Genomic DNA, 22,142 nt, shown 5'->3' on the forward strand with positions numbered 1-22,142 from the left:
ATCCGAGCTACTCAGAAGGCTGAGTGAGGCAGGAGGATCAGAAGTTTGAGGACAGCTTGGGCAACACAGCAAGATCCTATCTCCAAGACAAAAATAAGCAAATAAAAACCCCAACTAAGCGATCACCAGAATCAACTGAAGACTCAAGGTCTGGTAGCCTGAGATCTTCTAGCTTTCAGCTTCCATGGCAAACTGTTGAAGAGGCTGTGTAACTCGGTGTGGTGGTGCATGCCTGTCATTTCAATACTCGGAGACATAGACCACAGGCTGAGGCGGCCTCAGGCAAAAAGCAAGAGACCCTTCTGGAAAATAACGCTAAAAACAGGGCTAGAGGCATTGCTCAAGTGGTACATCTGCCTAACAACACGAGGTCCTGAGTTCAAGCCCCAGTACCACCAAAAAAAAAAAAAAAGAACCAACATCTTTTCTCAACAGTAGCTGCCAAAGCAGGGTGACTAGCTATTCAGGAGGCAAAGATCGGGAGGATGGCAACTCAAGGCCAGCTGGGCCAAATTTTCCTTTCTAGAAAACACCCAACACAAAAGAGGGCTGGTGGAGTCGCTCAAGTGGTAGCAAGTGTAAGGCTCTGAGTTCAAACCCTAGTGCCACCAAAAAAAAAGAAGCTGCCGAGCACAAGCTCACCATTGATGGGGTCAATGACCATAATGAAATCTCTGACCAAACATCAATAAGAAATGTAACCTAACAGCCTTAGCTAAAGTAAACTTGTTTTAAACAAGAAAAAATTAAAATATGTGTACGTAGGGCTTATAAGCCTTTTCCAAAACAGCAATCACATACACATTCCTAGGAGCGGATGGGAACATGTTGATTACCACTCCATTCTATAGGGAAACTATCGAGGCAGTATAACGCCATGGCCAAAAGCATGAGTTTGACAGATGGGATAGTGATCTGTGACATGTCACCTCACTGACCTCCCCCCAGGGTTCATTAGGTTGATTTAGCTGGCTAGCTGGGTGTCTCCTTCACCTCTCAGCACTCGAAGCTGCACACTTGGTGAAGAGACCTTCCCAGAGGAAGGAGGACCATTCGCAGGTCAAGGGAAGCCATGCTCCACTGCTGGAACCTCCAAACAAGCTCCCAAGAGATGAGTTTGGGAATCACATCCTGGCCTGCGTGCTGGTCTGAATAAATGTAGTAATTCCTTTAATCAGGGTGGGATGAGCTCTCAGGCATACCAAGTATGAAATGCGTTCGCTGGTTGAGAGGTCAGTGCTAGAGTCTCACTTCCAGCCAGAGCTGAAGTTCAAAGTTCACAGGCTGTCCTCAGCTGCCTTTCGTGTGGCGCATGACAGGACTCATTGTGTCCCACCATGGCCTACAGAGACAAGGTCCAGAGGGGTGCTTGTGTCCTCTAGTTGGAGGTGGCCATCCCAGCTGGGAGGTAGTCTCATGACAGCCATACTGCCCAGCCTCGAGGTCTTTTCTTAAGGGCTCAGACCTCTCAAGTTGAAGGAATTTCTACATCATTTTCTGCTCTTGTAGGTTATATGGCTTTTCATTTTTTTTTGGTGGGTTCTTTTCACACCTTCATGAAACATTTCTCCAAAGAGGACAGCTTTCTGGTTGTTAAATTCACTTTGAATTTTCAGCTGTTTCTCCTGACCCTCCATGCATTTAACATTAGTTCTTTGCTAAAGACAACTCAGCAGGGCTCAGGCGACGTTCCCAGCTGCTGGTCACATTATTCACAGGGCTGCCCTTGAACACATCCTTGGTATTTTTCTGGTATGGCTTGAAGAACAAGAATCTGGGGTCAGAGATAACTTGTCTTGCCTCAGATGACCTTCACCTACCTTTGTTGCTAACAAAGGTGACATAAATTTGGAAAATACATGTTAAGGGTTCTCTGCTGACAATATTGATTCTACATTCTAGGCAAGTGCTATGTAACTGAAAGTATTTTGAAAGACTGATTTCCTAGACTCCATAGAAAGCTACAAACAGCTGTTTTTCTTACTAGTCAATTCTGGTTATAACCTGTATTTTTATTTTATGCATGTACTTTTTAATTAATCTATTTATTTTCTTTTTGACATAGGGTTTCACTATAAACTGGCAATCCTTCTGCTGAGTGCTAGGATTACAGGTGTGGGCTATAATAGCTGGCTTATAACCAATATATTTTTTGGCAAAATGATATTGATAGAACATAAAAGAATATAGAAAGAGTGTCTAGGAACACAAATAGGCAAGCAATTGAGCAAGTCCTGATAAGCAGCACCCTGCAATCAATCATTTGGATAAAATGGGGAAAAGGTTATTGGGTTTTGCTTGTTGAGACAGGGTCTTGCTATACAGCCCAGGGTGGCTTGGAACTCACGATCCTCCTGCCTCTGCTTCCTGAGTGCTGGGATTAGAAAAAAAAAAGGTAATTGAGATGGTAAATTCTTATTCTTAGAGGCCATTGAATACTCTTCCTCTACTCATTTTCTCTTCTGTAGCAAAGCACATTAGATTCCCTAACACTTCTGTGCTCTTTAGGATAACAAATCATTACAAACTTGGATGGCAGAAAAACAAACCAGTTCTAGAGGCTCAAAGTCTGAACTCAATGTATGTTGGCAGGGCTGTGCCTCCTCTGAAACCCTCTCCTAGGGGAGAAGACTCGCTCACATCTTTTACCTTTTGCTGTGTGTCAACAATCCTTGGCTTCTTGATGCATCAATCTCCACCTCCATCCCCACATTGTTCTCTTCTCCCTATGTCTGTCTATCTATGTTGCCCAGGCTGGTCTCAAGCTCATGTGCTCAAGTGGCCCTCCTGTCAATCTCCCTTGCAGTTGGTACCATAGGCATATTTGCCATTCTGGCTCTGCCTCTTCTTTTTTTTTTTTTTAGCAGTACTGGGGTTTGAACTCAGGGCCTCACACTTTCTAGGCAGGCACTCTACCACTTGAGCCACTCTGCCAGCCATCTTTTGTGTTGAGAATTTTTGAGACAGGGTTTTGCAAACTATTTGACCGAGGCTGGCTCCGAATCTCGATCCTCCTAATCTCTGCTTCCCGAGTAGCTACAATTACAGGCATGAGCCACAGGTGCCCACTTGCCTCTTCTTAATACACTGGTCACTGAGCCAGGCGCCGATGGCTCATGTTTGCAATCCTATCTACTCAGGAGGCAGAGATCAGGAGGATCTCGGTTTGAAACCAGCCTGGGCAAATACTTCGAGACCCTATCTTAAAAAAACCCATTACAAAAACAGGCAGATGGAGTGGCTTGAGTGTAGGCACTGAGTTCAAGCCCCAGTGCTGTGGAAAAAAAAAATACACCAGTCACTGAAATGAAGGTCTACCAGCTCTAGTATGAATCAACTAATTACATCTGCACAGACCAGATTTCCTTTTTTGGGGGCAGTGCTAGGGACCAAATCCAGGGCAAAACATGAGAGGTGAGACCTTTACCAGTGAGCCACACTCCCGGCCCTACGATGACTTTATGTCCAAATAAGTTCATTTTCAGATAGGACTTCAACACATTTTTGAGAGATATTGTCCAACTCGTGACAACTTCACATACTAGAAACTTACTTCATAGTCTGCTTATTTCCATAGCAACTTTAGAGAAATAACTGAATTACCTCACAGATGCTAAATCTGAACATATACTTGATTCTGAGGTGATCTGAAAAATTAAAATGTACTTGATATGATTCTGTTTGCATTCTTTTAATAGGGAAATCCTTTTATATTATTGCTAAAGGAGCCATCTTCAGAACACAGTTAATTCTAAGTTCCTTTTGGAAATGTGGAATCAGAATGATTCTTGCTTAATCCAGACATAAACCCAGGAGCTATTTGCGTTCTTGTCAGTGTGGCTGGGGAAGAGGTCTGTGCAAATGAAATAAAGCAGATTCGCAGTTAGCACAATCAAATCTGAGACTTTTTATTCCCGAGGCACTCTCTCACTCGGTAGCCCAGGTTGGCTTCAGACTTGCAGTCCTTCTGCCTCAGCCTCCCTATGGCATGCTGGAGTGGACAAGTATGGGGCAAAGTCACATGCCATCATGTCTGGGTTTTGATGACACCGAATCCCATGTGCATTTCTGTTCTTGGGGTCTGAGTCATGAGTCACTCTCCAGCCTCACAATCTTTTTTCTTTTTTTGTGGGATTGGGGTTTGAATTCATGGGACTTTGCTTACAAAGCAGACACTACAGCTTGAGCCATGCCTCCAGTCCATTATGCTCTGGTTATTTTGGAGATGGGGTCTATTTTGCTGACTCAAACCTCGATCCTTGATCCTCTAGATCTCAGCCTTCCAAGTAGCTGGGATTGTAGGTGTGAGCCACCAGCACCTGGCTACAGTCTCTCTTTTTGAAGTTTGACTTGCGTTTCAATTATTTAATTTAGAAAGTGTTTTTACCAGCACCAGTATGTGGTTCAGTTCTCGGAGATGTGTATAATACAGCAGCCGTGACCCCATATAATTATTAAAATTAAAGATTAAAAACTTAGGCACACTAATTACATTCCAAATGCTCATTAGCCACATGTGACTGGTGGCTGATGTGCATCATTGCAGAAGGTTCTAACTTTAGGACAGCCCTGTTCTATATGAACGGCTCTCTCGAGTTACTTAGGCACAATCAAGAGAAGGTCCACACAGCAGTAACTACATTCTCAAAGCCCGACTTACTGTAGATGTTTATTTTTTTATGTATATTATGTATGTACGTTTTATTTACAACTAAATCAGTTTCCAAATTTTCAGGTTCTTCAAAGTCTTTTGTTCCCTTTAGAGACATGGATTAAGTTCTTTTAGTGATGTGCTCTTAATTTAGTTGCTACCTGACTTTTTTTGGTGGGGCAGTACTGGGGTTTGAACTCAGGGCTTTGCTCCTGCTAAGCAGGCACTCTATCACTTGAGCCACACCTCCAGCCCATGACCTGACTTCTTGGTCTCAATTTCTATGTTATAGTATCAGTACTGTATTGCTGCTGTAACAAACCTAACAGCTTAAAACAATGTAAATTTTTTATTTTTCTTGGTGGTACCATTGGCAGTCTACTTGGGCCACACCTCTAGCCCTTTTTGCTTTATTTATTTTTCAGGCAGGGTCTTACTATTTTCCCCACGCAGGCCTTGGACTGTGATCCTACCTACACCTCCAGTGTAGCTGGGATAACAGGCATGTGCCACCATGCCTGTTCTTTTGATATATGGTCTTGCTTACCTTTTTGCTCGGGCTGCCCTAAACCGCAATCCTATTTCTTCTACCTCCCAAGTAACTGGGATTATAGGCATGGGTCACTGCACCCAGTCCTGCAAATTTATTCACTTGTAGTTTTTTGTCTCACTGGGCTAAACTCAGAACTGTTCCTTTCTGGAGATTCCAGGAGAGGATTAGTTTTCTTCATACTCCCTGGCTCTTGGCCTCCTTCTATCTTTAAAACAAGCAATGGCAGGTCAAATCTTTCTCATATTGCATTACCTAATGCACTCTTGTTCCTGCCTCGCTCTTCCAGTATATTCCCTCGTGAATATACTAAGCCACCTGGATAATGGGTAATCTCATGTCAGTGTTGGCGCACTAGCAACCGTAAGTCCGTCTACCGCCTTAACTCTTCTTTAGAAAAGTCATATAACCCAACAGACACACATCCTAGGGAGGACATAACATCTCTTCATCTCTGGTTACTGCATTTGCATGAAATTGGTCACGGGATCTCTAATGTTCTTCCCAACATCGGAATCCAAACTGATACAAGGTAACGTATCTGGTCTTGCGATGATTTTGAATTAATTATTCTGAAATGATGTACCTTGAATTTATGTTCAGTAGTGACACCCAAAAATAATTGGCCATGATTTCCCCATCGTGAGTGTTGGCCAAAGCCTAGAACAGACACAATACCTATTATAAGAGATGGATTTTTCTACTTAATATTGGAAAGGAGACACAAATAATGAAATAAACTGTATCTATTAATCCTCCCCCTCCTTTTGTAATGGTACCTGGGATTAATCCCAGGGCCTTACGCATGCCAGGCAAGTGCTCTGACACTGAGAGACATCTCAGTCCTTTTTACTTTATTTTGGGCTATGTAGCTCAAGCTGGTCTTGAACTTGCTATGTAGCTCAGGAAGACCTTGAACCTGCCTTAGCCACAGCCTCCTGTCCCTTCTTTTAAAAAACAATCCAGAGTTTGCTAAATTAGTGGCTGAAAGCCATATTACCAAAATGAAAAATTAACTTCATGTTACCAAAAAGGTGAGTAAAACAGTCACTCCAATCAAAGTCACTCAGATTCAAGGAAATGGAAGTCAGAAGAAACTCTGGTAACAAGGTTCATCTTTACTTTCTGGCTTACCAAAATGGCCCTTCTAGAATGAAGCAGTATTTGGGCTCTTTTATATTTTGATATACTAATGAGTGTTTTGATTTGAAAATAAAAGTTGCTAAGAGAAGTAACTCCATCAGTAGTGATTAGTGATCCATTTCTTTAATAAGTTTTCTTACCAAAGTGTCCTGAATTACTGACCCCGCTCATCAGACGGTGTCTGCCATACTGAAATACTTCTGATAATGAATCTGAGAACTGGTATTTTCACAGTCATAATATGTATTATTTGAAGAATAAACAAGTATTTGACTTCTTTCATTTAATGATGCAAAACACAAATGCTGACTTGATATATATTCACATATAACTATTTCCTCTTACATTCACAACTCAACAGATTGGTACATCCAGAAGAACTGCTGTAATCATATATGGAGCACTCCTACAATGAAAAGGAAAAAAAATTAAACTACAGCGTTAACCAGAAACACTAGGACTACTCTGAATAATGCACCTTAGAATATCGTAGAAAGTCTAGAAGATAAATCCACAAACAGTATCAATACTTCATTCTAAATTTTGACAAAAATATTTTGTCTGAACTGTGAAAGAGTAGCAAGAGCCACCTGGTTTTAATTTAAATTCTCATTTCATTTTTATCACTCTCTCTCTCTGTTTTTTGTTTGGTGGTACTAGGTTTTGAACTCAGGGCTTTATGCTTGCTAGGTACCACTTAAACCACACTTCCAGCCCTTACTTTTATCTCCTGATTTGCTGACTGGAGTAGTGAAATAGGCAAGGTGGTGTTAACAGAAAAAAGCAGGTAAAGATTTGGATAATCAACCATAAAGTGTTGAGTTTAAAGTCCCTAAGTATGAAAAACAAAATGTGTTTTGTATTATCTGATAGATACAAACTATCTACTTTGATCAATCTAATCATGAGTTAAGATTTTTTTTTTCTTTGTTTCGGTGGGACTGGGTTTTTAAAAATTTTTTTTATTGTGATATATTCATTGCATAGGAAGGGATTCATAATGACAATTCCAATTAAGCTTAAACTGTACATTAGTTACACTGTCCCCTCAACCACCTCCCTGCCCCACTTAAAACTATCGTAAGAGGTTTCTTTGTTCTATTTCATATAGGCATATGAAGTCCATCAACCATATACCCTCATCTTCATTCTCCCTTCCCCTCCCATTCGTACCCCCTACCACACACTGTACCTATTTTACAGCGGGACTGGGGTTTGCAAAGCAGGGGCTCTGTTACTTGAGCGACGCTTCTAGTCCATTTTGTTCTGTTATTTTGGAGATGGGGGTCTCACAAACTATTTGCCTAGGCTGGCCTTGAACTTTGTCCCCTCAATCTCAGTCCCCCAAGTAGCTAAGATTATAGACATGAGCCACCAGCGCCTGGCCTAAGAGAGAATTTTAGCTTTACAAAAGGATTAATGAAGGATTAAGTCTTTAAAAAAAAAATTTCAGAAATACAACAGATATTATATATGATGCTTATACGCAATATATATATATATATATATTAGATGTATATGTTCTATATATGTAAAGTAAACTCTTTTAAATCAAAGACCATGCAGAGAACATTATCTTCCACACAGCTGGTTTTGTCAACTTGACATTAGTTGTAGTGATAATCATAATGAAATGGTCATGCAGGAAAAAAATCCAAAATCTATCACCTCTACACATTCATCCATTCTACAAATAGTAAACTTCTAGATTGGTCGGACATTCAGCAAGTGGTTAAGTACATGACCATTAACAGAGAGGGTTCCAGTTCTCTTAGAATTCACTCAAGTGTAGGATATGATGAACAGTTTTTAAGAAATACACACTCAGGTGGGCAGTACTGGCTCGTGGCTCTATAATCTTAGCTACTTCAGGACTGAGATCAGGAGAATGGTGCTTCAAGACCAGCCTGGGAAATAATTTGCAAGACCTCATCTTAAGCAATAGCTTGGCATGGTGGTGCATGCCTGTCATCCCAAACTACACGGAGGCTAAGATCAAGAGGCTGAGGTCAGCCTGGGCAAATGTTTTCAAGACCCTATCTCCATGGGAAAAAGCTGGGTGTGGTGGCCCATCATCCCAGCTACAGCAGAAAACCTAAAATACAAGGTTCAGGGTCCAGGGCACCAAGCAAAACCGTATCTCCAAAACAACTAGAGCAAAAGGAATGGTAGAGCAGCTGCCTTGCAAGTGCAAAAACCCTGAGTTCAAATCCCTATATTGCCAAAGCAATGAAAAAAAAAAAGATACATACTCAAATGATAACTTGTTACAGTACTATGAAGGCAATGTATAAAACACCACTAAAGAAAATATTATGATGTGCATCACTACATCCAGCATTGGTTTCTTCCTTAAGCATAACTTTGAACAGTCAAAAACAATGATTGAAAAATGATAGGGCTGGGGTATAGCTCAGTGATAGAGTGCTTGCCTAGCAGGTGCAAGGCCCTGGGTTAGCTCCCTACACTGCAAAGAAAAAAAAAAAAAAAGCTAAGAGATGCCAGAGCTAAAGCATTAAAAATTCTTTAATGTGTCACAGCTAGGAATCTGATGGTAAAAAATGTAAATCTAATTTAAAAAAATCAACCAAAGTATTGTATTTAATAAGAGGTCAAGTTAACTTGCATGATCTATTCACCCTATAAAATCATATACTTACCATATTCGTATTTCCAAAGTTTATTCCAATCCATTTCTTCTTTTATACTCTAAAACATCTTCATCATGTTGTTTGATGAGCTGCAAGTTAAAAGAGTTAACATTAGAAATATAATCTTCCTGGCAACTTAATGAGGAAGAAGCTAAGTAACAATACTTATATTTTATAAGACTAGAGTGAGATAAAATAATTATTATTCAACTTATAAAAAGCTAAGAGATTCAAAAGTTCAGGTCTTCCCTGGTGGTCTATTGGTTAGGATTCGGCGCTCTCAAAAGTTCAAAAACCACAAATGAAATACATTTGTTAACCACAATCTGACATATTACAGTAATCCTTAAAAATTTAAATTTGACTCGTGCCAAAAAATTACTTAAGATTAAAAAAATGTAAAATGACATAATGGGAAGCCTTCCCAGAGAAGGACTAAACCAACATGACATAGTAGAGCAAGGTTATTAAATGAGGTGAGTGTGTTGCACAGTTAGCAAGTCTGAAACTTGAGTGCATGACCAGCCCTATCCCTGAACTATTTGTATATTGATTAGATGTCTGAGGACAGCTACTTTCTTAAAGCATTGTGGTTGATAGGTGATAACAGTCGGGCCATCAAAGATCCAATCTATCAATCTAGCTTCTTTTTAGCAAAAAATTGCAATCTAGGAATGTTTAAAATTTCTTTCTTTCTTTTTTTTTTTTGCTGTTTGAATACAATTTTATTTATTTACTTATTTTTTTTTTTTTGTGCTGGATGGAGGTACATTGTGGCATTTACAAAAGTTCTTACCATGTGTCAAATATATCATACTTGGATTCACCTCCTCCCCAACACTCTCCTTAATGCTCCCCTCATAAAATTTCTTTATAACAAATATTATAGATCATATATAATGGATTACTGTTGTTAAGTTGTGCCTCGCAATATCTCTTACCCCTTCCCACATCAAAGATCAGAACCACTTTAAAGAGAAAATAAAAAATAAGAGACCTAAGTTGGGCAGTAGTGGCTTACATCTATAATCCTAGCTACCTGGGAGGATGAGATGGAAAGGATCATAGTTCAAGGCCGGCCCAGACAAACAGTTCCAGAGACACCCCCCCGCCCCCAACCCATCTCCAAAAATAACCAGAACAAAATGGTTTTTGTTTTTTGGTGATACTGGGGTTTGAACTCAGGACCTCATGGTTACTTGGCAGACAATCTACCACTTGACCCACTCCACCAAGTTTTTTGGTGATGGGTTTTTTTCAAGATAGGGTCTTGAGAACTATTTACCCAGCCTGACTTTAAACCACAATCCTCCTGATGTCTGCCTCCAGAGTAGCTAGGATTACAGGCGTGGAGTCATCAGTGCCTGGCCCAAAGTGTTTTGTTTTTTTTTTTTTTTTGGAGACAGGGTCTCGCTGTGTAGCCCAGGCTAGCTTTGAACTCACTATATAAAAGGTGTGGCACCTGCTTTGCAAGTGCGAAGTCCTGAGTTCAAACCCCAGTATCAACACCCCCTCCCCAAAAAATCCCCCAAAAGATCTATGAGCTGGGAAATGGGGAAGTGCAGGAAGCCTCCACAAACACATCTGACACAGAACAAAAACTGTAAGGGTATAGTGTGGTCTCTGAAGTTAGTGGACTGGGTTCAGCAGACCAGTTTCCAAGTTTCTTCATCTGTGAAGGGTAACAATGATAGTACATTTCACTAAACTGTGATCGAAATGATCAAATAAGAGCTGGGGCACAGGTCAAGTAGAAGAGGGCTTGCCTAGCATGTGTGAGGCCTGGGTTCAAGTGAGAGTTCAAGCAGGGTGCTGGTCACTCACCCCTGTAATCCTAGCTACTCAGGAGGCAGAGATCAGGAGGACTGTGGTTTAAAGCCAGGCTGGGCAAATAGTTCTTGAGACCCTAACTGAAAAAAAAAAAAAAAAAAAACCCACAAAAAAAGGGCTGATGGAGTGGCTCAAGGTGATGGCCCTGAGTTCAAGTCCCAGTACTGCAAAAAAAAAAAAAAAAAAGAGGAGTTCAAGCATAGCATTCGGCATAATGATGACAAAACAAAAGGGCAGCTCTACATTAAGTACAATTTCCCATATGTGTTTGTACAAACATGGATTAAAGCCTAACTTTTTTGGTGGTATTTCAATTTGAATTCAGGGCTTGCACTTGCTAGACATGTGCTCTACCACTTGAGCCATGCACCCAGCAAAAACTAATGTCTTGAAAGCCTTCTGAGATTAAATTTGTACAACTGGTTTGTTCCCATGGCATCTGAGAAAGGAGACTTCACAAAGCGATAAAGGGGGACACAGGGCCAAGCCGCAGAGCACTGGCCTAGCAAGTGCTAGGCCCTGGGTTCAATTCCTGAAACTGCAAAAAATAAAACAAACAACTCCCCCCCCCAGAGCCTCAGTACTCATTAATAAGTATAATCAACACTGAGCAAAACTGTATTCCTCATAAAACCATGCCAAGTAACAAAGAATAACGGAATTCCCAGCCTCCTCAAGCTTGTTCCATGTGGCTGCAATCTTTTTGTCCTTCGTGGAATTTCCTTTATGGTAGGACGTGTTATTAGCGATCACACCAAGGTCCTATCACGGCTGTCGTGGGGGGTGGGGGAGAGTTAGGTCATCTCCCGCAGGGGGTGACAGCCACACTCGCTGTCACACTGCTCCCTCCCCCGTGTAGGAAGTGGAGTACTCACATAGCCCCACAGAAAGGCGCAGGTGCCCAAGGTCAGGCCGACCTTCAGCCAGTTGGGGTGGGCGTGCCGCGGCTCCCGCACGTAGAACTTCCACCGCGCTGTGGCTGCAAGGGGACAGAGGACCTGAGAGTCACTGCCTTGCGGGAAAGAGAGGCACATTCACGTGTGTATCCGCTGAACCCAGGGACATTTGCACAGCAGGCGCTCTATGGCTTGAGCCACACCTCCACCCATTTTGCTCTGGTTATTTTGGACATGGAGCGGTGGCAAAGGAGGCGCCTGAATTTTTTTTCCCCAGGCTGGCCTCGAACCGCAATTCTCCCTATTTCAGCCTCCCAAGAGCCACCGCCGCCCAACTGAAAACAGCCGAGGGAACCGGGGTCCAGAGAGGCCGCGGGACTCGCCCGGGGCCACCAGCAGGGCCCGCCCCGCCTGCAGGAGCCTGGTGACCCTGAACGGCTCGGGAGTGGGGAGCGCGGGACCATCTCGGGGACGCCAAGGCCATTCGCAGAGGCCAGAGAGGCCGGGCGGCCCTTGGAGAAAGGTTGGCGGCGGGAATGCCGGGTAAGGGATCCCGGGAGGCGAAAGTCACCGCGGGACGAGGCCGAGCGGCTGTGCCTCCTGTCCCCGAGGGTCCGGCAGCCCTTGGGTTGGGGCAGGCTGACGGTCGAGAAGGACTGCGCGGGCAGAGACACTCACAGCCGCTCGGGAGTCGGGCCGGAACCAGCAGCCGCGAAAAAGGGCGCAGCAGAGCGGACGGCGCCATCTTGCCGGCCGGGTTCCGCCTCTGGGTTCCCAGGTCGCCGCGCGCGCGCCGGGCCCAGCGCCCCCTGGCGGCCAAGCTCCGCCCTCCCAGGGCTCCGCGCGGACGTCTGACCTGGCGCCCCCTGGCGGCTTGGAGTGGAATTGGGTGGGAGTGCGAGCCCCAATGACCCACGAGCTTCCTAGAGCCGGGTCTCAGACTCGGGAGTCCCTGGGAAGTCGGGTTAGAAAGGCCACGGTTAAAGAGGAGGGGCAGAAGTGGAGTTTAGCCACCGTTCTGTCCTGAGAGTTGATCTTCACTGTCTCCCCAGGGGCACTCATCAAAAGCCAGGAAACAAGAGGGAGCGTCATGCTGAATAAAAACTACAATTTGTATTGAGTACTGTGTTTCAGGCACCGTGAGTTAAGGCAACATATGCTTACGGTCATTGCTTCATTTCATCATCATTACGATCACTTGACATATCGGGATTATTAGCCTCACTTTACAGATGAACTCAAGGAAGACAGACTGATGCAAGTGACAGGTTATAGACACTTTGGATTTAGAAAGACCTCTTCACAGGTCCTAAAGTCCATCGACAATCATGATCATACCAGTCTCACAACCCCTGGGGTTGAATTCCTGTAAAGTGAAAGTGCCCTGACTGGCCCACGATCACACAGCTGCCAGAAAGAATTCAGCGGGAGGTCTTCTGACTCCAGATCTAGTGATGCTGGCTGCGCACCTGCCAGGCCTGGACAATGCCGGAGGCCAGAGCTCTAGACCAGGGTTCAAATTGGGATTCAAGGTGCCAGTTCTGGTCACATTATTAGTCAAAAAGTTTATTCTTTCTATACCTCAGTTTTACATCTGTAACATGAATCCTATTCTCTACACTTGTTGGAAGCTTGGAAAGTGTCTGAGTGATAAATAAGTGTATTTGTCCATTGAAGACATCATTGTATCAGCTGGGTGGTTTTTTTTAGGGGGGGGCGGTGGCAATACTGAGGCTTGAACTCAGGGCTTCCAGCTTGCTAAACAGGCTCTACTTGAGCCACACCTCCAATCCCATCAGCAACTTTTTATCTTGCACGGTTGGGCCATTTTTGTGCATTCAATTCCTAAATATCCTACGTGATGTCCAAAGAGCATGTAAAAATATGTATAGGTAATGAGAAATTCTAACCCTGTAAAGCTTTCTTTAAGCCTAATGCCATTGAGGCTCATTTTAAAAAGCAAAATGAGTGGTTCACATATATTTTTTTCTATACTTTTTAGCAATGTTATTTTAAAATCTCTTTAAAAAGATTTTAGTTGTACTGTGTTTTCTGGCTTATTTTAAAATGCAGATGGTGGCAAAGTAGGTTGCTAAAATTGTGAGTCACTACACAGTTTGTAACCTAGTTTTTGCTTCCTGGGCTCATGCTCAAGTAAGCAACCACCCCACGAATGCGCTGACTCAGTGGCTGGCTCTCAACTCCTTGGCTTCTTGTCCACTCAGCGGCCTGTCTGTTGTATGTCTTTTCTGCACCACCCTTCAGAAGCTTGTTCTGACCAAGCCTTTGCTCATCTCCAGCAAGTTCAAACAGAAGCTACGTTCAGTCAGAGCACACAGAACCAGTAAGCCTATTAGTTCCTACGCTGTGAAGTCTATCGTGTTCTTTTTCAGAGTTTTGGACCCTGGATCCTTTTACTAGTATATATTTTGGGAAAGTGATGGCATGTACGCACGTTAGAGCTCATGGAACCCTACACTTGGAGTAGGCAGCTGTAGGTGAAACTACATCTTGAAAAGAATCATGATGAAGCACTTTGGAAGAAGTTGCTTTTCATAACATTTATTTAAGCCAGATCTTGAATTTGAATGCTAAAACCTTTATTCATGACCCAGGTGAAGAGAAAGGAGATTTGATTCAGCAGCTAGAAAATCAAAGTTTGAGTCTTAGATGTTTCCCATTAGGGAACATCACACTCAATTCACAACTCCCAGGGAGGGCCAAAAAAAGAGTTGAAAGTGGTATAAAATGCAAACCTGTTACATATGTGTTACTTGACTTAGGATAACATAAGTATCCTATAGATCAAATTCAGGACCTGGAGAGAGCTATATCTGCAAGTTTTCACTAAAAAGACAGAACAAAACAAAACAGAATATGTGGCCAGGATTACACCTGTAATCCTAGCTACTTGGGGAGTCAGAGGTGGGAAAATTTCAGCACAGGTGGGTCAGCATAAAACAAGAGACCCTATCTATTAAAAAAAAAAAAAAGTGCTGGGGACGTGACTCAAGTGGTAGAGATTTGCCTAGCAAACACAAGGCCCTGAGTTCAAACCCCAGTACTGCAAAAAATAAAAACAACCAAACCCAAAGGAAATCTCAGAATAGCAAAATATTTTTATTTGTTAAATTTGGATAACAAATACATTATTTTATGTTGCTTTTCTATAAAATGTAAAAAATATGAAGATATAAAACTCTTGGCCAGGTGTGGTGGGGCATGCCTCTTGTCCCAGCACTTGGGAGGATGAGGCAGGAGAATGGAGTCTGAAGTCAGACTAAATAGGGAGACCCTGGCTCAAAAACCAACCTAAAAAAAAAACTAACTCCCAATAGAGAACATCTTACATAATATGAAGACAGATATTTCATTCTATCCCTTTTGCAGAATTAAAGTTTAAATGAGTTTTTTGGAGGAAGCTGGTTTTTTAGTGCTGTGGATTGAACCCAGGGTCTTGTGCATGCTAGGTTCACAGCTGTACCACTGAGCTACAACCCTAGCCCTAGAGGAAGTATTTTTTGTTGTTTTTGAGACAGAGTATCATTATGTAGCTCAGGCCATCCTGGACCCATTGCTCCTGGAGCCTCAGCCTCCCCAAGAGAGTTGGAATTACAAATACCTACTACCACACCCAAGGGTGACATGGAAGTACACAGACTGAGATGAATGAACTAGCTGTCATCACCATAGCTATCCTCATACTGTAACTGTAGCATCACAGAGCCTGCAATAGGAAAACTTCCTGAAGCAGAGCTGTCACTCCCAGCACAACTCAAAAGAAATCTCCACTTGCTAAGTAGTGGTGATCAGAGTACGTATTTTGGGTACATACTGTTGAGCTCAGGCTATCAAGTCACTGACTGTGTGGTCAGACTATTACCTGTGTGTGAATTTTAACTTCGAAATGAATCAGATACATGTTCAAAGCAGACTGATGGTCACTGAACCTTAAAAATTGCTATTTTAGGGCTCTTTGGTAAAAACACTTGCCTAGCATCTGTGAGGCTCCTAGGTTCAATGCTAAACACTGAAAAAAAAAAAAAAGCTATTTATTTGTTATCAATCTGCATTGCCAGCTCATCTAATTAGGTGCTCGGCTTCTAGTGGAAACTGTTTGTTTTAAAGACCAGAAATCTGCTTCCCATTTAGGGGAAAAACATTATATTCAGGGCAAATTTAGAAAACCATAGCAAATAATGTTACTGTAGGGAGTTTGAATATGAAGTCAGAGATTTAGAAACCCAAGTTAGTGGCTAAACTAAAATTATCATCTGTAGTTAGACAAGTTTTCTATCTTTTGATATTTCAGATAGTTGAAAGGTCTCCAGGAGTGGTGGATTTTGCAGATTGTAACTAAATAACGACTTTTTAAAAAATGAATTCTAAGTTGTTCTTAGTTTTATATGTACTATAAAAATAAGGTTACTAGCCACTTTTTCTGTGTGTGTGTGTGTGTGTGTGTGTGGTGGGGGGGTGGGGATTGAACCTAGGGCCTCACACATGCCAGCAAGTACTCTTACCACTGCACCACGCCCCCAGCCCGAAAAACTGGCCACTTTTCACACTGAAACGATTTCCTGTAGATACAATTTTCCTAAGTAAACGTTTAAAGAGAGATTACAGAATTCAAGAAAACTCCAGGCTTAGACTGTGACGACCTCATTCACCACTCAGTGACGGTAGAGGGCATCAAGATAGCAGATAGAAGACCCATGTTTTAGTGTCAGATCTTTTCAGTGGTAAACTTCTTACACCTCCCATGGAGAGTTAAGGAAAAACAATTTGAAGGACTGTAAACTGTGTGAATAAATTTAAAAGAGCAAACCCACTGGATATCTCATTTAGCGATTCATGATACAAAAAATTGCTACAGATTCAATTCAGGATTGGACAGAGAGAACCAAGGGCAAAATGAGTCTATGACTTGAAAAGCTTTACGAAATCAACAGTGCGCCACTTTGACAACGTTTTACTGAAATGACTCATCCACGTGGAAGTGTCTGGGCTGACCTTGCTCACCTAGGCAGTTCCTTCCAGCAAAACCCTGGCGATGAGAGGCCCAACAGTCACGATATTAAGCACTGGCTCCGGGGACAGGGTGACCCTGGACCTCTCCACCACACCAAGGTCACTCATGCAACTGCCCTCGACCTTGCACTGCGCGGTGAAGGGAAATCGCACTTCCATCTCCAGGGGCTCCTTTGCCACTTCGCATCTGGCTGAACATCTTTCAGGCTCATCTTAAGCAAGATCCCCCCAAACTACAGACACCCCAGCCAGGCCCATGTAAAGGTCAAGCTCTTTCACGATTCTCAAACTCCATGAAGCCCCTTCATCTCTACATCTGTTCACAAGTCTCCACCGCGGTGACCCCTTTTTTCCAATTTGCCTTCTGCCTCTCATCTTTAAGTAGGCATTTCAGCTGTAGTCAACTACAGCGACTCTGGAACACCTACACCTGCATGGGAGCACCTCGGGCTCAAACTTTGGTGACCGTCTGGCAGAGAAGACCCAGTGCATGGAAAAACCGGTTTCGCAAGGATTAGGACGCAAAGCTGCCTGGCCCGCAGCGGCACCGCGGAGCGTGCCAGGCACGCCGCAGGGAGGGCTGGGCGGGGCCAGCCCGAAGCCCCGCCCCCTCACGCCGGCCGGCCTCCAGGTTCCCGGCAGGCTCCGGGACAGAGAGGGTGGCGAGAGAAGGTCACCGCGCCTGCGCGCTGGGAGGCGTGACCCGGGTGGGAAAGCCCTCCGCGGCCGCCATTTTGGCTGCCTCTGTCGGTCTGTTCAGTTACCACGTGAACCGCCGACGGAGACCCGTGGGGGGGGAGAGGCGGCGGCAGCGTTAAGTGAGAAAGGGAAAAAGACAACGAGGAGAAGGGGGTGTCCCGGTAGGGCGACGTGGTGACACCCGAGGCCTTGGTGGTGGCGGCGGCGGATCGGGGTATATCAAGGCTGAAGCAGTTAGGGAACGGCAGCGGCGGCGGTCGGACAAACAGACTGACCGAGCCGGGTGGTGGCGGGAGCCGCGGGAGGAGCCGGAACGATGCCGGCCGTGAGCCTCCCGCCCAAGGAGAACGCGCTCTTTAAGCGGATCTTGGTAAGCGTGAGGCTCCGGGCAAGCAGTGGGGAAGGTTTAGCCGGTAACCGGGCCTGTCACCCCTCACCTCGGCCCGGCGGGCACCGAGCCACCTCCGCCCGGCACCCCGCCTTCGCAGTACCAGCGAGGCCGAGTGCAGCGCGTCGTCCCTTCCCCGAGACTCCCGCCGCGGCCCGCGCGCCGGGGACCCCAGGCGTCCCCTTCCCGTCCCCACGCGTCGGAGGCCCTGGTTCCGGACTAGGCCCCGGCCCGGCTTCGAGGCTGCGGTTCTCACTCCCTCCCCGGGCCAAGGGAGGCGCGGCCAGGCGGGCAGCTCGGGCACAGCCGCGGCCCGGGGGCGCAGGACTCCTGCGGGTGGGCCAGGCCAGGGTGGGTCCCCTGGAAGGAACAGGTGGTGCGGGTGCCGCACGGCTCATTCATTGCCCCAGAGCCGTTCTCCCTCCTTCGTCGGTCCCTCCCTCTTCCTCCCCCGGGATTCACCTGTCCCCGCCCGATCCGGGGTCACTGAGTGACCCGGGATGAGTGGACGGTGGAGGGAAGGGAGTTTTCCAAGCAGCTTCCCTCCTTGTAGACTGTTGCCCACTCGAGCCCGCGGGCCGCTGGCCTCTCGTGGCGCCCTCCTTTCTGGAGTCAAGGGGAGAGGCATTTATTTCTCAGTTTTCCGAGCGGGAAACAGCCCCACCCCATCACCCTTGTCGGGAGGTGGGGCCCATTGCGAGGGGGCGGACCGGGAGGAGGTGAAAAGTTAGGAGCGACTTTTCTTGTACACTTTTCTTCTCGCGGGGCCCAAAACTTAGTTCAGAAATGCAAGTAGAAGAACTTAGGAGATGCATGTTGTTGAGGCTCGTTCCAGTTCGTTCCTTACCTTTCTAATGTGTGCAGTTTGCATTTTTAAAACACCACGGATGCGTTGATGCCTACAGGGATTGATTTCATTGTAATGTCCTGTAGCCTTGGCCTTATAAATACAGCATTTTTTTATTTGCCTGATACTTAGTGAGTGGATTGTCTCTTTCACGCAAGCATTTCTTTGTGGAAGAATTAAGTGGATTTGCCAAACTTAAGACTTAAATTTTGGGGGTGTGTGAAAGTGTTAGCCTTTCTCCTGCAGTTCTAATTTATTTCACTTGTTTGAAAAGTAGAACTCTGAGGATCCAGTTTTTCTAGAAATAATCATCCTTGTCGAACTTAATTTTGGTTTTACAAAAATATACATGTGTGTTACAGGTATAATCAATGCGTGTGGAATGTTACATCCAATATTATGTGTGATCCCTAATGGAATTTTGTTTGTCTTAAGACTAACTGGAGTATAAGTGGGATTGTAACATATCTTTAGGAGAATAAAAATTGTTTTGGCGGGGGCTGCTGCGAAGGGAGCCCAGGGCTTTGTGCATGCTAAGAAGGTGCTGAACCACTGAGCCACACCCCCCAGCCCTTCTTAAATCTTTTAAAAGACTAATTGATGAGTAGGTAGAACTATAATATAATTTTATTGTAGTTTGTCTTTAACTCCCCCCATGGTTTTTCCTTTTGTGTTTTTCTTTTTTAATAAAAGTGCTGGGGGTTGAACCCAGAGCCAAGCACAGGTCCTACCTATAGCACAAGCTATACCTCCAGCTCCTCTCCCAAATCTTTTTGATTGTTTTTTGAGACAGGATCCTGCTATGTAACTCAGGTTCGGCCTCCTCAGAGCTGGGATTACAGAAGTGCACCACGAGATCCACTTTTTTATATTGAAAAGCAAGTTGAAAGGTTAAGAGAAGAGCACTAGAAACACTTCTAAAGTTTTACCTGTATTTGACATTTTGCCATATTTGCTTTCTGTCTCCCCCCACATCATATGGAACAAAAGTAAGCTGTGCACATTTGCTTCATTTTTTTTTTTAATCTTTGCTTCATTCTTAAATACTTAAGCATCATGTCCTAAGAATAAGGTCATTGTCCTGTCCTGTATAACCAAAGTACCTTTAACAGTCATTCTCTAGTTTTGTCTTTTTTTTTTTTTTTTTTTGTGGTACTGGGGCTTGAACTCAGGGCCTTCACCTTGAGCCAGTCCACCAGCCCTATTTTTGTGACGGGTTTTATCGAGATAGGGTCTGGAGAACTGTTTGCCCAGGCTGACTTTGAACCTCAATCCTCCTGATCTCTGCCTCCTGAGAAGCTAGTATTCAGGCATGAGCCACTGGTGCCTGGCTCTAGTATAGTCTTAATACCCGCTTTATATATAGATTTTTCTCAACTGTTAGTGTTTTTTAAAAATACCTTTATAATTATATATATATGTATATATATATTTTGTGGGGACTGAGGTTTGAACTCAGAGCTTTGTGCTTGCAAGGCAGGTGCTCCACCATTTGAGCCACACCGCCATTCCATTTTGCTCTGATTATTTTGGAGATGGGGTTTCAGCAGCCTTGACTGGCCTTGAACTGAGAGTCTCCCGATCTCAGCCTCCCAAGTAACTGGGATAATAAGCCTGAGCCACCAACACGGGACATACCTTTTTATTTTGAGATAACTGTAGATACACAATTTGATAAGTAAAACAGATATCCCTTGTACCCTTTACCCACTTTCCCCAACACTATGCTTTGCAAAAACTTAATAGTTCATTATAACGATATTTCAGTCTACCAGTTTTATTCACATTTTCCCTGTTTTAATTGTACATGTGTGTATTTAGTTCTGTGCTGTGCAGTGCTGTTACATGTGTAGATTTTACCTATTCAGCAAAGACAAAGAACAGTTCCATCAACACAAAGAATCCTTTTAGAGCACATCCACCCACCTCCTTCCCATCCCCTCTACCCCCAGCCTCCAGGAACTACTGCTGTCTTCTCTATTGGCATAATTTTCTCATTTCAAGGATGTTTGCTAAAAAAAAATGGTGCAGTATATCACTTTTGGGGATTGTCCTTTTCTCAGTGTGCAGCAGAATTCCCTTGAGTTTCATCCAAGTTGCCTGTGTCATAAAAGTTTCTTTTTCCTGCCAGGTAGTATTCCGTGGTATGGACTTACAGTTTTACCATTCACGGAAGTGCAATTCTTTATTAGGCATCTTTAGACAGTTTTCCTTGGTGGTGATGATAGTGGGATAAAAATTTAATTACATTGTTAAAATCATAGTGCTGAAGGATTTATTTTGGTAAGGTGAAATGTGAAAACTACTAAATAAAAGTGAAAGAGATACAGTGTCCTTATTGTTGACTTACATCAGGAATGAAACATACTGCCAACAGAAAGGATACTGTAGTTTCTTCAAAATTGTTTCTGCTTCCTGGGCTCTCATAGTGACTTAGTGCTTGATTTTAATTTCCACCGCCCCCGTCACCATACTTTTCTTTTTCCCCCTCCTTGGTACAGGAGAAGTTGGACATAATGAAATACTTTATAATCAAGTGTTACACTGTTAAGTCATCCTGGCAGCATTCACTGTTGGAGCTGCTGCTTTATTTGTTGTAACATACTTGTTTGTAAACTAATAGAAAATAAAGTTAGTTTGTACTTTTTAAAAATTTCAGAATAATGAACTTTGCTTTGACCTTAATTTTTCAGTGGAAGCCTGGTTTACACTTCAGTTTTCAAAATTTTAGCGTTTTGCAGTGGATTTATCTTCTATTAAGTTTTGTTGCATGTTTGAACCTTTTTTCATATTTTTTCTACAGTTCTTTGGGTTTTTTTTTTATTCTACAGTTTTCTGACTAAGTATTATTATAAGGTGGTTAAAGTATTTGCATTTCCTGCCTATCATTTATTTGGAGAAAGGGGGAACGGAAGATAAATTTAATATGATCTATATTATGTAGGATTTTGTTTAAAGAATTGTTTGCCAGATACTCTTTCTCTCTCCCTTTTCCACCTTCCTCCCTCTTCTTAGTGTATTTTCACCTTGTTTTACCTAATTTGGAAAATTATTAGAAAATTTCGGGCTTTCCCTATCCTTGTGTTGTTTATCTAGGTAGTTGAGGGTTACCTCAGACTTTCACACCACTTTTTTATGATCTAAGTTCAGAGTAGTACAATATGCTTGCCAGAGTAATTTTAGCCAACTTGGAAAAGTTAGACCAACCTTAGAGTCTTGCAGTTAGCTGTTGCTAGGTGGTTATTGTTTTCTTTCTTTATTCGGATATTAATGTGAATTATAAGGAAAAAAATTCAGGAGGGAATACTTAATTTTGAACACTGTTAATAAATGTGGTAGAGAAATCAGCATAGCATTGTGGTAATATTTCATTTACTGAAAACTTACCATTTGCCAGGTTCTGCGCTAGGTAGCATGGTACAATACAATTTTCTGTAATCATGGAAATGTCCTATA

The 22,142-nt window shown here is 43.5% G+C and overlaps 2 protein-coding genes across 5 annotated transcripts in view; one reads left to right on the forward strand and one right to left on the reverse strand.

Moving 5' to 3' along the window:
* Positions 1 to 6,612: 6,612 nt before the first annotated feature.
* Ndufc1 (NADH:ubiquinone oxidoreductase subunit C1) lies at positions 6,613 to 18,493 on the reverse strand. Of its 2 annotated transcripts, none has more exons than XM_074041187.1 (4): positions 18,302 to 18,493; positions 11,701 to 11,804; positions 9,005 to 9,084; positions 6,613 to 6,750 (listed from the first exon to the last, which is right to left on the reverse strand). In XM_074041187.1, the coding sequence occupies exons 1-3, from the start codon at positions 18,465 to 18,467 to the stop codon at positions 9,025 to 9,027; spliced, it is 330 nt and encodes a 109-aa protein (XP_073897288.1). In that variant the 5' UTR covers positions 18,468 to 18,493; the 3' UTR covers positions 6,613 to 6,750; positions 9,005 to 9,024. The 2 variants fall into 2 exon arrangements, with proteins under 2 accessions (XP_073897288.1, XP_020027088.1); XM_020171499.2 differs by lacking the exon at positions 18,302 to 18,493 and adding an exon at positions 12,400 to 12,549.
* The window catches only part of Naa15 (N-alpha-acetyltransferase 15, NatA auxiliary subunit), a 78,146-nt gene continuing 73,454 nt past the window's right edge, over positions 17,451 to 22,142 (forward strand). For 2 of the 3 annotated variants that reach the window (XM_020171481.2, XM_020171482.2), the window contains exon 1: positions 17,451 to 17,821. In XM_020171481.2, coding sequence (XP_020027070.2) covers positions 17,768 to 17,821 — 54 coding nt within the window. In that variant the 5' untranslated portion in view covers positions 17,451 to 17,767. The remainder of the gene's footprint in view (positions 17,822 to 22,142) is intronic. The other variant, XM_074041186.1, reaches the window with a different exon arrangement.

This window comes from Castor canadensis, chromosome 9, assembly GCF_047511655.1.
Source record: "Castor canadensis chromosome 9, mCasCan1.hap1v2, whole genome shotgun sequence".
NCBI lineage: Eukaryota > Metazoa > Chordata > Mammalia > Rodentia > Castoridae > Castor > Castor canadensis.

Coding starts and splice junctions, on each gene's coding strand:
- Ndufc1 (XM_074041187.1), bottom strand. CDS start 18,467: ATGCCTCTCCCCTTGACTCCAGAAAGGAGGGCGCCACGAGAGGCCAGC. Junction 11,805..18,301: donor CCCGGATCGGGCGGGGACAG/GTGAATCCCGGG, acceptor GTCCCCTTGCAG/CCACAGCGCGGTGGAAGTTC. Junction 9,085..11,700: donor GCGCCTTTCTGTGGGGCTAT/GTGAGTACTCCA, acceptor TTTAACTTGCAG/CTCATCAAACAACATGATGA.